Source organism: Phacochoerus africanus, chromosome 4 (genome assembly GCF_016906955.1).
Source record: "Phacochoerus africanus isolate WHEZ1 chromosome 4, ROS_Pafr_v1, whole genome shotgun sequence".
In the NCBI taxonomy this organism is placed as follows: Eukaryota; Metazoa; Chordata; class Mammalia; order Artiodactyla; family Suidae; genus Phacochoerus; species Phacochoerus africanus.
Window position 1 is genome coordinate 106,815,190 of NC_062547.1, and position 18,448 is coordinate 106,833,637.

At 35.0% G+C, this 18,448-nt stretch overlaps 1 protein-coding gene across 1 annotated transcript in view; it reads right to left on the reverse strand.

Moving 5' to 3' along the window:
- ST8SIA4 (ST8 alpha-N-acetyl-neuraminide alpha-2,8-sialyltransferase 4) overlaps positions 1-18,448 on the reverse strand; it is an 87,928-nt gene that overhangs the window by 43,325 nt on the left and 26,155 nt on the right. The window contains 1 exon segment of the mRNA XM_047778365.1: positions 4,669-4,962. Within this exon segment, the coding sequence (XP_047634321.1) occupies positions 4,669-4,962 (294 nt within the window).

The following is an 18,448-nucleotide window of genomic DNA, read 5'->3' on the forward strand; positions in this document are numbered from 1 at the left end:
TGTTGTGTTCAAGGACATTTTTGCTCTCCAAATCATTTAAACTTTCTACCTCTAACTGCAGTATTTGGAAAGGTCTTCACATTTTAACAGTGTGATTATCTGCACCCTAAAACACATGGATTCCATGAAAGCCCTTTCGTGATAGACAACAAACTCTAGTAATCAACAGAGGAGAAGAAATTTTCTAAACTATTTTCCTGAATTGTATTAACCACAGGGTTTCAGAGATATGTAAAAAAGACACTTAAAGAATAGATCTTTGGGGAGTTTGCTTTTGCTTTCATATCTTATGAATCTTTGTTTCATCAACATTCCCACTTCCTTATTTTCTTTCTGAGTTGTAGTAGCTTTGTACAGTACAAACATTATGTCAAAATGCTACATTTGCATGCATTACTGTATTAATTTCATTAGTTGCATACATGAAATTACCTTCCACATACACTATGTGTAAAAATTTCCAACATATTTGAAAGGGGAAAGGCAAATCTAGAGCTACTTTTATATCCCGGGCCACAGTTGAGAACTTAATCACTTGACCTTGAGGGGAAATATGTAGAAAACATGGAAAGTAGCAAGTTAAGTTCTCTCTGGAGAATTCAAAGTAAATCTTGTCAAAAACACCTAAAGTACAGTAATCAAGAGAAAGCATATCACTACCCTCACCAGTAGTCAGAAGTTTGGCTTTGCTCTTTGGAATAAAATGCTTAGGAAAGAGTAAAGTTGTTTATATTTATAAAGGTCATGGAAAAAAAGACAAAAAAAAATAAAAGGAGAATATTGATAAACTAATTAGTAAAAGCTTCCGGACTTTCTCTGTTTAAAATAAATGTGAAAAGCCTATATGAGTTCACATATAATCCTATCTGGATTCTCATTTATTGAAAATCCTCTATTTCAGCCATGCTTCTTACTACATGTTTTGCTATTGTTAGTGAATGGAGAAATATAAACCAGAGTCTAAGGAACAAAAGTACTAATTCCAAAGTTTACATAGAGATATAAAGATCCAGAATAATTAACACAATATTGATGGACAGGAACAAAGAGGACCGACATTACTCAACTTCGAGACTTAGTATAAGGCTACAGTAATCAGGACAATATGGTGTTGGCAGAGAACAGACAAACAGATCAAACAGACAAACAGATCAAACAGATAAAGAGCTCAGAAATAAACCCACATAATGAGTCAACTAATATCTGAGAAAGAAGCAAAGGCAATATAATGCAGCAAAGAGTCTTTTCAACAATTGGTGCAGGAACTACTGGTCACTCCCATTAAAAAAAAACAAAAAAAAACTAGGCACAGATAGTTCATAAACCTTAACTCAGAATGGATCACAGATCTAAGTGTAGAATGCAAAACTATACAACACTTAGAAGGCAACATATGAGACACTCAAAACTTTGGATTTGGTGATGACTTTTTAGATAGAATATCTCAAAGGCACAATCAATGAAAGAAGAAATTGATAAGCTGGGCTTCATTAAGATAATGTCAACAGAATGAAAAGACAAGCCACAGTCTGGGAGAAAATCTTTGCAGAAGACATATCTGTAAATGACAGTTATCCAAAATATACAAAAAAAACCTCTCTCCAATATGAAAATCAACAACATGATTAAAAAAAAAAATGAGCCAAAGACTTCAATAGACATCTCACTAAAGAGCTAAAAACGGCAAATAAGCATATTAAAAGATGCTCCAGATCATGTCATCAGAGAAATAAAAAAAAAACCATTAAATATCACTATATAAGTATTAGAAGGATCAAAATCCAGAACACTGAAAACCCCAAATGCTGCTGCTGATGTGGAACAATAAGAACTCTTATTCATTACTAGCGGGAATGTAAAATGTTACAGGCACTTTGGAAAATAATTTAATTTCTTACAAAACTAAATATACACTTATCATAGGATCCAGCCATCATATTCCTTGGTATTTACCCAAATAAGCTGAAAACTCCATCCGCCACTAAACATCCACACAGATGTTTCTAGCGGCTTTATTCCTAACTGCCAAAACTTGGAAGAAATACGTGAGTGAATAAACTTGTACACCCAAACAATGAAATATTATTCAATTCAACACTAAAAAAGGGAATAGTTCTAAAATATACATGAAGGAAATGAGAAAGAAATTCAAATGTTTCAGCACACACACACATGCACGAAAACCTAAAAAAAAAAATAATAATAATATAAGAACAGGAGTGGTTAGACTAACGTCAAACAAAATAAAACATAAATGGAAAAATACTATAAGAAATAATGAAGGACATTATAACAAGTGAAATAAGCCAATCATAAAAAGATAAATACTGTATGATTCCACTTATATAAAGTACTTAGAGTAGTCAAAACCATAAAGACAGTAGAATGAGGATTGCCAGCGACCTGGGGAAGAAGGGAATGGGGAGTGATTGTTTAATAGGTAGAGAGTTTTGGTTTTTCAAGAGGAAAGAGTTGTGGATATGCATGGAAGTCAATGAGTGGTAGTTAATACCACTAAATTGTACACTAAAAAAAAAATGGTTGAGATGGTAAATTTTATATTAGGTGTGCTTCGCCACAATTTTTAAACATTGAAGAAAAATAGTGACTAATTAGATTTTTTTTAAAATTAAACTCATGCTTATCCAAAGACACCATTAAGAGAGTGAAAAGCAAACTACAGATTAAGAAAAATATTTGCAATACATGTAGTCAAAAAAGAACTAAAAATAAATGAAAAATAAGATGCGTTCCTAGCACAACATGTTATGAAGTTATACTCTAATAAGAATATATCTTTCTTTTTTCAGACTCAAATTGTAATTATCAGGAATCTGTAACTTACAAAATTGTTTATCCCCCAAATGAATATTTTTATCTTGCTTTGTTGAAACTTCATGTTAAATGTCAAGAAAATGAATGTTGAATAACCATGATTTAATTATTAGAATGAAATTTGTGTATAGAATAACAGTCCAAAAAACTGTCTCAAGGCTTAAACAAAGAAATGGTAAAATCCCTGAAGGAAAATACCTCAATAACAAAACAAAACAAAATGAAAATATATTAGCCCAGTCCCACTTACAGTATAAGAAGCAAACTATTTATAAGTCTGGGTTTGGAAAGCTTTTTCTTTTAGGACTTCAAGCCATTGTATTTAATCGGTCCCCTTAACGTGCCCATCCTTTCCATATCCACTGATTTTGCTCTATATCTTTATCATTTTATGAGTTAATTAATCAAAAAGCCCAAATGGTCTTCGTATCTCTAGACCTCTCCTTTGTCAATACTATCTGTATTTATAAGATTTACTCTCCTAAATCCACATATCTAATTGTGCTTCATAAAGGACAAAATTGATTATCTTCCTAACCAGATCACAAATTATTTTTTCCCGTGCTCCACAGTGGACTCCATTATTCCACAAATTCACAGTGTACTTAATTATGTCCTTGCCTCAGTTTGCTCTAATGAGGCAAAAACATTTCCTTCTGGTTTCCCCTGTCCCTCTTTTCCCCGACAATCTCTTTGAAATTTTAAAAAATGGCTTTCTGCTTTTAGAGTTTAGTTCAAATATTAGGTTTTTAACATTTCTTTGCCAACCTAAGGGACCAATTTTACACTTCAGGCTATATCCCCTTATCATTTATTTATGCCTTAGCTAGCTGTTCATGCCTCAGTTTCGATCATAAAGCTTGGGCATTCCTTTAAGGCAATGATCAGCTCGGCTTGGTTTGTGAACCTATAGTATCGACAGTCAGTAGATACTTAATAAATATACATTATTGCTTACCTTCGTGTTATGTATTTTACATGTTTATATGTATTCATGATGGAATTTGGCGTTTTAGTCACTGCCACTTTTTAAATAAGAGTCTATTTCTTAGGTCGTCTCCTTTTTTTTTTTCTTTTTTTCTTTTTAGGGCTATACCTGTAGCACGTGGAAGTCCCCAGGCTAGGGGTTGAGTCGGACTTGTAGCTGTCAGCCTACACCACAGCCACATTATCGTGGGATCCAAGCCACATCTGGGACCTAGGCTGCAGCTTGTGGAAATGCTAGATCCTTAACCCAGTTAGTGAAGCCAGGGATTGAACCCCCATTCTCATGGATATTAGTCAGGTTCTTAACCTGCTGAGCCAAGACTGGAAGTTCTCTTACATAGGCCTTACTTCTGAGTTTGTTTTAATTTCAGAGAAATGTTAACTTAATCAAAAATGGCACCTGTGGCTCTGTGGGGGAAACATTAAGGATTCTTCCTCAGTCAGCCTTTTCTATCACTAGGAGGCCTCCCAACTACATTAACATTTAATCTTCCATGATATTGTCCAGTAGCCATTAATACTTCTATGGGTAGTGTCCTCATCCCAAATTCATCAATTTTACTATAAATTCTTACTATTCTTTAACACAGCAAAATATAAAAATCAGGAGTTCATTCCTGAGCAGACATAAGTACCAAGTTCAAATCAAATATTTGCTTAAGAAAGAGAATGAGCTAAAGTAATACAGCACATAAACAAAATTCAAGTTAATGAACAGAGTAGCCATTATAAAGCAACAGAAACATATATCCATTGGGAAGTTGCACCGAAGCTTCTCCCTGTCTAAGGAAAATTGTTATGTGTTCCACTGTGCCAAGGACAGACTGGTCCTTTCCAGACACTTACCCTCTGACAGCATGAATAAGTCTCAGTGATGGATAGGCAGTTCGCACTTTCAGTTTATTCTTAAGGATTAATGCATTAACCCACTCCACGTGCTTCTCTCCTCCTTTGACCATGAAAGCAGGGATCCAAAGGACACTGTCATTCAGCATGGAAAGTCTGTGCACAAATTTTTCTCTGTCACTTTCATTCCGAAAGCCTCCAAATGCTCTTTGTACAACTGATGGATTCATGGTAATAAAATCTGATTTAGTTCCCACATCTGCAGCAAACTCCACCACAGGGGCTAGATTACACCTAAAGAGGAAAAAATGAATAGACAAAGGAAAAGTAAATATGAAACATTCACTCCTAACATGGTGTGCATGAAAAAAAAAAGAACAGAGAATGAACATTTTCTTGTATTTTGTTTTTTTCACCAAGTAGGGGGAAAAAAAGGATAATGTGCCTGGTAAAATTACACTTTCTTTTTACTTTTACTTTTTAGGCCTGCACCTGTGGCATATCGAAGATCCTGGGCTAGGGGTCAAATAGGAACCATAGCTGAGGCATGGCCACAGCAGTGCGGGATCTGAGCTGCATCTGCAACCAACGCCACAGCTTGCAGCAAGGCCAGATCCTTAACCCACTGAACAAGGCCAGGATCTAACCCATTTCCTCATGAAGACTACGTTGGGTTCTTAACCTGCTGAGCTACAACAGGAACTCCGGAAAATTACGTTTTCAGTAAGTCACCACACATTCAGGAATACTGTCTTCAATAAGGATGTACACTCCTAGGAATGGAGCTCAAATTGGCATTTATATTAATTCAACCTGTTGTCTAAGAATATTCATAGCTGTTATCTTCATAAAAGCACATGATATGAAGTCCTAATAGGTGAATTTATGATGGTAAATTCACAAGAACTCTGCCATGCAGTAAGCAGTCTAAACCACATGCTGTCTTAAAGTAAAACACATTACACCTGATACTCTAATCCACACCACTTGTCAAGCTTAAGTCATTTTGACAAGTTTATAAACATAAGTAAGTGGAGATGGCTTTTTTGTACCCTGAGGTTAAGGGGAAAATAGAATCCATTATAACATTTTCCATTAACATATTTGTAACTGCTTTCCATAATCCTAAACGGGAAAGAAAAGTAAGAAAAGGGAGTTATCAAATTTAATATGCCTCTTTGAGATGCTAACTAATGCATAGAAGCCTTTACCATAGGATCAGATATCTTTCTGTTCCTTTTGAAGACATCCTCGAAAATGCCTGTTTTCCCTATCAATAGGCCATGTGCCCTCTGTGGTGTGGGGGACAGAATTTGTTGCCCTGTTCTTGCCACTGAAGCTCCAGGGCCTTCCAAAGTACCTGGGTCTGATTTTATTCTTGTAATTTGATTTCATTTCTGTATCGCAAGAAAGCTTTGGAAAGCACCTTGAATTTTATCTTCAACTAACTTGTGACACTTCTCAAATTCTGTCACATAGACCTTTGGGTTTGACATATAAATAGCTTTTTCATTTTACAATATTTTAATTTGCTAAAAGGCAAATTTAAATTAGTTGATAGGTGAAAATGAGATTTTTAATAAACAATAATTTGCTAATTTGGAAAAAAAATGATTTGAATCTTTTCAATCTATACATTGCTGAAAACACTCACACACACAAGCAGGCACACGCATAGAATTTTTTCTTTTCTTTCTCCTTGTCTGAATCAGCCTTTCAAGGGAGGGAAAATAAACCAGTTGCCTCTTTCTGCATTTTTGCAGGTTTGACTGCATTATGAAAGTTTCTCACATTTCTCTTCCTTGTGTATTTTGCCATATTAAATTCTCAAACAAGTTAAATTAGAAAGTAAATGTGCCTTGCTATTAAAATTGCTGGCTTAAATATCCTTTCTTATCTCTCTTAATATATCTTATTGCTTCCTAGATCTCTGACAACATTTATCTAACACAACAAATATCTTTCATCTCACACAATTAGGCAAAGTCTATGTTATCGAAGATGAGAAAACAAAAATTAACACATCATATTATTGAGAAATGAATAATATCGTTATAGGACTTTAATAACACCCACTATATTATATGATAGATTATTTACTTGTCTATATTCATGATCCATGCACTGATGGAGATTAGTTATTACTCATGCCCCTCATGGTAAGACTATTAGGAACAGTACTGCCCTGGGAAAGAACAGCTACATGTGAACAGAAGCAAAGTGAACATCTGACAGTGGAACACGTGGATGATTGAGGATATAATCATCTTTAAAGTCCTAAAATGTGCTCCACATCACCTTCCAAAAGAGTCTGCAATTATAACCCAGCTGATCACAGGATGAATTTGGATTCTGTGAGAAAATGCATTCTGACCAACATTAGTACAGACACTTCTTCCTTAGGTAAAAAATAGATAACACTTGTTAACATGACAGTTAACATATTCCTTTCATGGGAGACGGTTTCAGATTCATCTCCCAGCTGTAACAATTCCTCAGCAATTCTTTCAGAGGATTTCCACCATAGAAAAACAGTATTTAGGCTTCATTTTCTCTATAACTTCAAAAATAATCAGAGCCAACTCTGTTAAAGAAAGCCAAAATAACATCCTACTGAATATTCTTTTCAGGGAAGAAAACCACTTCATTACTTTATGCATTTTGTCACTTTTCCTTATCACATATTTAAAAGCCCCTCCACACCCATGTTTGCTAACATTTAGGACTGATTCAGCATGCTTCTGAGACAGGGCTGTCTGGCCACATGTCATTTAAGAGCTAATAAGATAGCCATCAATAATGCTGGGTATTGAAATTCAGGGACTTTCCACCTCAGAAGCAAAAGGAAACTAAGAGACTAACAATATATTTCTGGAGAATAGGGTTGATCCAGGGGAGGAACCAACATATTTGGGGCAAAGCATGTTAAATGCCTGTGATGCAAACTGAAAGAGCACTAGGAGATCAAAGAGTAATCGATCCATCTGAGATTTACTGTAAAGTTTCTATGATATGACCTAAGCATAGCCCAACTAGGCTTTGTGAGGGACAGAAATAGAGGTACTGAAAATAGCACAACAGAAGGACACACTATAAAATATAAACTATGCTGGTTCCACAAGCCTCCCTGTTCATTTTCCTTGGAGTGACTATGTCTACTTTTTCACTAGAAGGAAAGATTAACATCATGTCCACATGTGGCCAGTAAATTAACTTCTCTGTGGTTGAGTTAGATATTTAGTCATATAATTAGCTGAATGTCACATAATCAGGGCAAGCATTAAGGAAGCCAAAATAGCCAACCAGCTGTGTTGCACTCCAGCAATTCAGTAAGTTTGTTGTGAACTTCATAGCATTACTAGCAGCAATAGTGCTGATTGAGCAAGATTATGAATAGATTTGCAATCACATATTCTTCATCTTCCTTTAAAAAAATCTTCTGAAGGATTATAATATGCAAAAGTAGCCACAATGTGTAGCAAGAATTTATGAAGTAATACATTATTTCACATGTTATTCTAAAATCTCATAAAATTGAAGACTGCTCAGCTTTTAAATGGTGGATTTTTATGAGACAAAACTTCAGAGCACATGAGAATATTTAATATACTCAAGTTTTGCTTCTTCAGCCAAATTAAATTTTTCGTACTGTCCAACTATTTTGACATATCAAAAACATGAAAACATATACACAGAATTAAGCATGTTGGCCAAACTTCCTGTCTACTCTGAGTTGCTCGATTTTCAGTTTGTGTTTATTTTCCATCGCTGATTAAAAACCTTTGGGACTGCAGCTAGCTCTGCTCCGCTTGCACTCTAGACCTCTGAAATGTCTTCTCTGTTCTCAAACCAGCTGCAGTTGCCTCTCAACATTCTTGTTATGCAGAACTGACGGTACTTACATTTACTTCACAGCTGTATACAATGGGGTTTTTTGGAAAAAAAAAAAAAACCTTCAATTTTATTTAATTTTTAAGGAGAGAAGTGTCTATTATCTATGTAAAATACCTCAAGATCACTGAATTCCTCAGTAAGACATACCCCTTAGATTTGCCAACATTCTCCACATTTCCCTAAAGTTATGGCTCAATAGTCCAAGAAACTAGGAGGACCCTCTTTGAGTAGCTCAGCAGATATGCCTTCAGAGTTCATTGTTTAAATATGACACTAAGTGCTCAGAACATTTTTCCAGCTATCTTACTATGTGCTATTTTACAGTGATACAATAAGACCAGACTATAATCTTGACGGTTATTATCAGTAACAGAAATAATGCCCTTTCAATTAACCACGTGGTTATTCACGTCATGGTGTGTGTTATATGGTGTGTGTTTTACATTTGTGCTATCTATGGAACATCTGTGCTACTACGGTTAAAGAGCATGTATTATGATACAGGAGGTTATTGATAACTTCTTTACACATATAACATAGATTAAATGAAAAGGAAACAACACCGAGTGGATTATAGACTAACCACTGTTCTTTCTCACCATTAATGTTCCGACAAGTTCCAATCACATGATTTTTCCAAACACGTCCTTTCTCTTCATGTATTTTTCTGTACTAACGCTGAAATCCCTCAGTCCAAACCATCATTACCAATGGAACCACATTTGTCAACTGACCATGAAATAGCAGATAACCTCTTTTCTGCCTCCAGAGGAAGCTCATGGATGCTATCTGCTCCTCTCTTGTTTTTGAGCTTGAAAAGCCGAGAGAGCAAAGAATCTCTAATACCTGGGTTTGCCTTAGGCTTTGTGGTTACCCTCACAAAATTTCTAGGGGAAGCTGAGACATGCAACCTCTCAGTCTCTCTGACTTTCTTGAGGCGAGGACAGCAGGCCCCAAACAGACCTGAAACCAATAACTTTTGCAATACTTTGAGATAAACAGTAGCATTATCTCCACTTAGAGGTGAGAAACTAGGTCAAACTTTTTAATAAACATGTCCAAGGACATAGTGCATATAAAAGAAAAGCACAACTATTTTGGAATGACTCCAAGAGTTTGAATTGACACTATGTATACATTGATTTCTTTCAGAATCAGAGAAAATGTCTATGTTCTTCCTTCACCCCAGCATTCCTGTAGGAGAAAGGATGCCTTATCCTTTGGTCTTAAGCGTTATTAATACAGGGCCACTCAGCGATGACACCCCCAAATTCTGAGAAGTAATTAAACAAAGAGTTTTAAATGCCTAAAATATAAAAATAATACTTACACCTCAGATCTCTTGAGGGAAATGGTTTTCCAAATGCTGGTAAAAGGATTAAACAGATAATTGATAGGACTTTTTGAAATATGAAGGACAGGGTTAAGCTGATTTATATGTGGTATACCAGTATGTAGTAAAGTATAAAAATAGAGATGAAGCATCATGTTGAAGATCTGCATTTTTAGTAAGGCACATGAACACAAAAATACACAAACACACATCTTTTCTGCTTGCTGATAACAATAAGATCCTCAACTTGATAGAAATAAATACAAATGACACACGCCATGAAAAAACTAAGTGACTAAACAGAAGAGAGAGGTTTTTTTTTTTTTTTTTTTTTTTTCCACAAACCCATTTTTTTTTCTTTACTGGCAAGGCTGGAAAGAACAGTGTCATATTATTTCTAGGGAAATCACAGAATGAAAAAAAAAAAAAAAAAACTCATTCTAGAACACAAAGATCTGAATAACAAGAAATATGCTAGACTATGTCATTCCCACACTTCAGTCAAAATCAAAATACAGTCATTGGGTAAAATTTGCTACAACTGCACAAATATTATTCAGTAACTTAATTTGGAGGGGGAAGTAGGGGAAGATATGCTGAGGAATGGATATATTGTGCTTAAATCAAATAAACTTGCATGCATGTGACTTTTCTTTCTCACAAAAAGTGAATATATATAGTAGCAAGACTAATATTTATGTGAGTTATTATAAATGTTAAGTTCCTTGAAAATGCATAGAGAATGAACATTATTAAACAGACCCTCTAAATCCTTCCTTTACAGTTACAAAAAGGATCATTGTAACTTTTCTGAAGGGTGTGTGAAGAAAAAATAATAGCAACTGTTTAGAAATTCCCTGTTTATTCTTTTGGTGTAAAAATTCATTGCTAGGGTATTTAAGATAAGTGGGTGGGAAAACAAGCAAGATTCTTAGAATGTATTTTCAAGTACTCTTGTCCTAATCAGGGTACTGGATGACTCCACTGATCAGGGCTTGCTGAGCAGTTACTACTCTCTTATGGGGAAAGAACTGATTCAGCATGGAATTTATGTTCTTAAAAATTATGTTCTGCATTAAAAGAAAAGAAACAGCATTCATGTAATATTTTGGCTTATACCTTAATCTCCCATGCCAGGAAACCAAGGCAGAGAAACCTTAACTTTTTCTCTTTGCAATTCATGGTGTTAATAAACTATGTACGATGTGGTCATTACAGTGGCTGTGGGAAACATGTGAGTTTTCTAACTTTTAGTGATTATATAATCAAACTTTTCACAGCAACAATGCATTGACATTGAATTATCTTGTTTAATAAAACAAAAATATTTTGATTTATTAACTATAAATATATTTTCTCTTAATTTTTTGGAAGTACAATGCAAGGCTGAAAAATGATTTTTATCTTAGTATATGTGATTTATTTGACATTTGGTCTTGGAAAGACAGTTGGCATAATGCTCAGAAGAGTTAGGTATTCTGATACCCATCAAGCATTCAGAAAAGTATCATATGATGAGTAAATAAAAATGAATGTTTTATCTTCTAGTATTATAAGGTAGGCCAAGGGCAACTTCACATTCATTATATCATATTTATTCTAAGTGGATCTATCTCATAATCTATTTGACACAAAGTCACATTTTGACTTGACTGAAAAGCTTGATCTCCATAATTCTTTTATCCTCTATATTTGATCCATCACACAGCGCTGAAAATTCATCTCAGAAAATTTCTCCCAAATGTATTCTCTCTTTTTTATTTCTATTGATGTTTTCTCAGCTTAGCCACAACCTTTTTTTTTTTTTGAGCTACCATTGCAATAATTTCATAATTGATTATTTTTCAAACTGTTAGCTAAAACAATTGCTGGATCATAAATTTGGGGACACATCAGCAATTTTTAAAGAATGAAAAAGAATAGATTATAACAGAAAATGAATGCAGTGTTCCATACACAAATTTTTATAGGAACTTATTTCAAATTTACATGAGTGTGTAGTAATGGTAGCTGGGGAAGAAATGGTAGGAGTATATCATGATGTAAGTCATATTTCTTGCTGTGCATCTTTATTCAATAGCATTGAGGAACATTGCTCTAACCAGTTCTGTGACACAAGGACTCTGGGTTGATCCTTCTGATTCAAGGATAGTATCATTCTGTTAATATTCATATTTGATCACATTATTATTCTAACTAACCAAATCTTCAGTGATATCAGGCCAACTTGCCCCTACCCTTACATTCTTAAATTTTTCTCTACACATGTGCCTGTCTTAGATCCCAGTGGCATCAGACAATTCCATGTACTTTGCTATGTTTCTTTATTTATGATGATGATGCCTCTGCCTGAAATGACCTCCCCAAGACATCCTAGCCTCCAACATTAAAAAGTCATATTTTTCCCTTAAAACTTAAAGGTTAATACCCACTGCAATGCTTTACATGATTTTTTGGGCAGAACGAATTACCTCTGCTGCAATGTTTTAAATATTTACTTAGATCTTTATTCTAACAGGAATGGAACTTGAGTATATTTAGTTTCTTGTATGGGGCTGATACTTTAATGCAAGCAAACCATAATCATAATGATGGTTACTCTGTGTATGTGAACTGAGGACCTGTTTTAAATGGTACTTGATCTCTCAGTCTTCTTGGGATGCTGCTTAGGCTTCAAAACAAGTCCTAAAAACACATAGGCCTCTAGGCCAGATGTTAACTTAACTCTGAAAAATGGATAATTTTGCCTGGCTATTTCCTCGTTAGAAGGAACAGGCTCTCCTGGGCTTGTGATGATAAATATCAAAGAAAAAAAACAAATCTACCACCTGATTTGGGCCCCCAGGTAGTCAGTTTGTGAGCTCTTCCCCAAATCTTCTCATTCCCTGTACAATCACCTCAATTTTTATTTTTAACATGTTCATTCTGTTAAACATATTAAAGCTGTATCACTAGAAAGTGGATGTAGTGTGTGCTTTAAATGAAAGAGAAGCGTTACTAATAAATACATGTTAAATTAAAAACAGCATTTAAAGCGTAGCTGTTAGAATGTTTAACTCTCAGAAGGTAATTACATCAAAATAAAAAAAATCATCCTAAAAGTTAAAAAGTTGGAATTATTTAAATTAAAAGAAGAAATACAATCTGTTTCAATGATGTCCCTATTGTAGGTTACCAGTACTTTCTGTGAGCAGAGACATGCTCATTTAAAACAAATTAGGGAAGATTAGAGAAGTTTTCATTTGGATTTTTTTGGTCACACTCAAGGCATATGGAAGTTCCTGGGCCAGGGGATGAAACTTTGCCACACCAGAGACCTGAGTCACTGCAGTGACCATACCAGAGACCTGAGTCACTGCAGTGACCATACCAGATTCTTAGCCTGCTGAGCCACATGGGGACTCCTCGTTCTGATTTTTAAAACCACCCATAAGTCAAAAGTCACCCATAAAAGTATTGGTACACCATAAAAGTATGATAAGTAGAAAAAAAGATATAACACTGTTTAGCATTCTTCTAATTGGTAGAAACCCTCCCCTGTTTATGTTACCAAAGTATTACAGTTTCAGTTTGTGGTTTGTATAAATGAAACTCCCAGTTCTTCCTTAACCAAGACAATGTTCTATTTTTGGTCAAACATCATATAAAATATTGAGATATGCTGAAAAGTTTCTTACATATTAAAATTATGACAGAAATCTTCTCAGCAGATAATTAAAGAATAGATCAGAAATATCTTTGTATTGAAGGAACCAAATTAAGTATTCCAAACATTAAAAGTTTTCTTAAATTACCTATAGAGGATCATGTCTAGGAAAATTAGAGTGAGGAGCAAGGTATGTGTAGTTACATGTTTAAAAGTGAAGTGAGATTATTATAAAGGATTGCAATCACTGAGGCTAAAAAGCATGAAAAACACTTCCTCACAATACCATGGTAAGATGATGTAGGCAAAGAATAAGGGTAAAAATATCAGTTAAAAATTCAACAATCCTGGAAAGGGAATTATTTTCCCATCCCAAAATGAACTGCCTTAAAAGTTAGTTCCATTCATTTGAATACTTAATTCCTTCTGTCTTACTGGCAGTAATGCTTTGTTCTTGGTTCTATTATTGTTGTTAATGTACTATTTTGTTGTTACTGTACTGTTTTGTTGCTCCTCTCTCCATGTTTATCTTCTCCATCAGAATGCAAACTCCAAAAACAACAGGCCATGTCATTTATCTTTACATCCTAATATCTACTAAAGCCCCTCAGAACTTGTCATGTAGGGGCTCTTCGATAAATGTTTGCTGAATGAAAAAACACCTGTTGAATTAATGTGACAACAAATTAATGGAACCACTGCTTCTATTTCCACTTTTAAGTTCCAAATAAGTGTTCTTTTATTTTTAAAATAATAATATTTAGGAGACATACATTTATGCCAAACGTGATACCAATACTCAACAAATAGTTATGAGACCCTAATTTTGAACTTCTTTCCTAAATAATTTTTAATCATAATAGAAAAATTCCTCTCAGTTCTTTAGAGGATAACCATGCTTTTGATTTGAGACTGTGGTTTTTCAGACTGATCATTTATATAATTCACTAAGTATAATTAGAGCTATCAGTTACTACCTTATGCCAGATACTATACATATCTAACTTATTCAAACTTTAAAGAACATCTATATAATTAATCACAAGTAATCATATTTTACAAATGAGGAAAAAAAAGTTTCAGCTTGGACACAAATCTTCGGAGCTGGAATTTAATTCAACTTTGAATCTAAAGCACTAAGAATCCAAGATTTACTTCCCAAAACGGCAGGTTCAAATGATTTTGATTATCCAAAATACATATTCATTGCCCCCACACACAGTACACCTGACACTAACGGCAGAATACTCTGAACTCTAGACTACAAAACTCTATAAGTTGCATTTTTATGTGTTTGTTAAGAAAACATATTTCATTCTAAATGTCATGTAGGTAGTGCTGGAGCTATAATCTGACCTCACTGTATCACTCTTCCCATTTATACTCCAGATTTTTACTATAACTTTCAAAGCTGAAATTGTTTTCATTCCCAATTTAACAACGGTATGTGTGTTCACTTCAAGGGGAAATACACACACACACACACACACACACACGCACTCACACACACACACACACTGAAATAGTAAGAAAAACGGAAGTTAAGCTCCTTTTCAAATATAAAACACTTGTAAGCCTCCCTCTAAAAAATAATCACTATTAACATTTGGTACTATACTGAATTTCTACATTCTTAAAAAAACGTTTCCAGCAATGGCATAAGTCAACATGTGGTTCCAAGAATTTAGATCGATGCCAGTGAAGTAGCTATGGGAAGTGGGAGGTCTTTTCTTCCAGAAAAATGTCAGAGTCCCTTCCCCAAAACTACTAAATGAGGTTTATGTAAAACGATTTCTCTCCCTTTCGATAATGCTTGTATTCACTAGTTCTTCTTTACATGTTTTATACATACCAAGGTCTTGACATCATCACACTTACAATAATTTGTAAGAGTCATTAAAATTTTATTTTATTTTTCTTTGGCTAAGAAGTGACACTTTTCCCCTAATTTTAAGACTTAACACCAGCTTGCATACCTCAGGAGGAAAGTCAATGCTCCAGGACTGAAGGAAATAAAAACCATATTAGAAGATACAGTATTAAGTGGAAAATATTATTTCCACAAGTTGACTGATGAGAAGGAAGTTTATTCATACAAGAAGGCAACCAGAAGGAAAAAAATAATTCAAACAATAATGCAAGTTGACAGGATCTATTCTAAAGTTGTCTACTGAATCATAAGAAAATAGAATTATAGAGTTTCAGAACCAGATAAGAGTTTGAGTCCATCTAGTTCAATAACTACATTGGGCACATCAGGAAACTGACACCCAAAATGGTTTATATTACTTGTTCAAAATCACACAGCTCTACTTAGTGGCACAGGCCAGCAAGACGACCCCAGTTTCTAAATTCTCGGATGAGTATTATATTTTTTTAAGGCCACACCCACGGCACATGGAAGTTCCCAGGCTAGGGTCAAATTGGAGCTGTAAACCACTAGCCTGCGCCATAACCACAGCCACACTGTGGGATCCAAGCCGTGTCTGTGACCTACATCATGGCTCACAGCAATGCCAGTTCCTTTAACCCACTGAGCAAGGCCAGGGATCGAATCCATGTCCTCAGTGATACTAGTCGGGTTTGTTACTGCTGAACCATGATAGGAACTCCCTCTGATGAGTATTATTTCAATTACACTTCAGGGGAGAATACATACTGCTTAGCCAGAAAGACAATTTAATTCCAAATATTATATATTCTGTGTACCTGGATCACAAGACATAATTTTATCACCATGAATGTACTACCAATACATTAATTCCAAGCCATCAAAAGGAAGAAAGATTTACAATTTACTGGATAACTGATTTGTGTTTGGGTTTATTTCAGACAACTTCACACATACTATTTCTATACCCACAGAAAAGGGAAGCTTGAGATTATTTTCCTTGTGTTACATGTAAAGAAACTGGAGATTAGAGAAGTTAATCACTTAAGAATTAATATATACTAGGTGGAAAAGGTGGAACTTGAAATCAGATTTACCTGACTTAAAAGCTTATTCATATTGGATTAAGATATCAGGTCTCATTAGGGAAAAGATCGCAAGTATCCTGCTTGTTTACCTGTCTTTAGAATATTTTGACATATTTTTGGCACATAATAAGTGCTTAATAAAAGAAAGTTCTCACAGGATGGTCCAAGAACCACAACTGGAGAAAATGCTAAACATCATAAAGTCAGCTTGGTGTTTGCTTGATTTTTTAAATTGTTTTTTCCTTTTAGCTTTATTAAGATATAATTGACAAGTAACAGTGGGTACGTTTAAGGTATACAGCATGGCTATTTATATATGTACATATTATGAAATGTTTGCCATGACACAGTTACCATTCACATAGTTACCACTGTGTGTTTGTGATTTTGTTATTCAGTTTGCTTTGTTGGTCTGTAGTTTGAAGAATGGCTGTTACCTTGTAGAAATGTCACACATTGAAATGGCATTCTCTCTTTGGTCTTTCATGCTAAGTCATCAAAATTGGAAATGTACCCTAGTTAGACCATTTCTCACTGGTCTTCATGTTTCAGAGTAAACATACAACAACAACAAAAAAAGAGGAGTTCCTGGCGTGGTTCAGTGGTTAACAAATCCAACTAGGAACCATGAGGTTGCGGGTTTGATCCCTGGACTCATTTAGTGGGTTAAGGATCAGGCGTTGCCATGAGCTGTGGTGTAGGTTGCAGATGCCTCCGGATCCCGCATTGCTGTGGTTCTGGCGTAGGCCAGTGGCTACAGCTCTTATTAGACCCCTAGCCTGGGAACCTCCATATGCCACATGTGCGGCCCTAGAAAAGACAAAAAAGACAAAAAAAGAAAACAACAACAACAACAAAACCTCAAGCTCAAGTACAGTACTGATTCTTATTTCTCATCGAAAAAGTTATGTGTTTCCAACCTTCATTTGAAAAATATAGTATTAGAGTTTTGAGTATGCAAGAAAAAAAGCTCTGTTGGTGCTTCCTTCTTCAACTTACTGTTTACACTCAGCAAAGTCACTCAGACTCTGTTCTATAGAAAACAGTGTTTGTTCATTGAAGGCTTAACATCCTCAGAGGGACCAACTGGAACCAATCTGAATTATTCAAGATTCATTTTCCATCATCCAAAAACTGCTACATTTTAAAACATGGCGTATTCACATTCATTATCATTTTCCTTTCCATGAATTATACAGTTCATATATTCCTTTATTTTCTCAGACTGCCTTCCATCATCTATCCCCCCATAACTATCTTCATTATCTTTATCTTTAGACTATTTTCAGTATTACCATCTTTGCCCCTGTAATTTATCACCTAGCAATCTTCCTGAAATCGAAATTTGATCATGCCATTCCTCTACTGAGTGGCTCTATGGACTACCTGCTAAATTAAGTCTGATCTCCTTAGCAAGATACAATGGACTCTGCATAACCTGTCAACCTCCGTCTCCAGCCTCACCTGCTTCCATTGACCCACACAACCTTATCTCCAAGCATACTGAATCTACTCACACATCCATAAAAGCCACTCATTCCTCTGCCCAGGTTCTTTGGCACATCATAGGTCCAGTTTGGACTAGGTCTCACTCTCTTTTCTCTCCCTGCTATACTTACCTCTTTAGTTGTTATTAAAACTTAACTCAAGTGTTGCTTCTTTTAGGAAATCATCCTTTATCATCCAGCCTATGTCTCTTATCTGCCTCATTATCAGTGCCTGCTTCTCTGAGTACTTCTAATACAGCATTTTGAATTATCAGTTCATTACTTTATTTCCTTTACTAGACTATAATCATCTCAATATAAAGAATTGCTCTCTATTTCTCTATCTTCCTGAAAAAAACAGGTGAATAAGAAAGTGAAGGAGTTAATAAATAAACTATAAGAAAGATCAAAGCTCTGTTATGCATCACTTGGAAACAATAA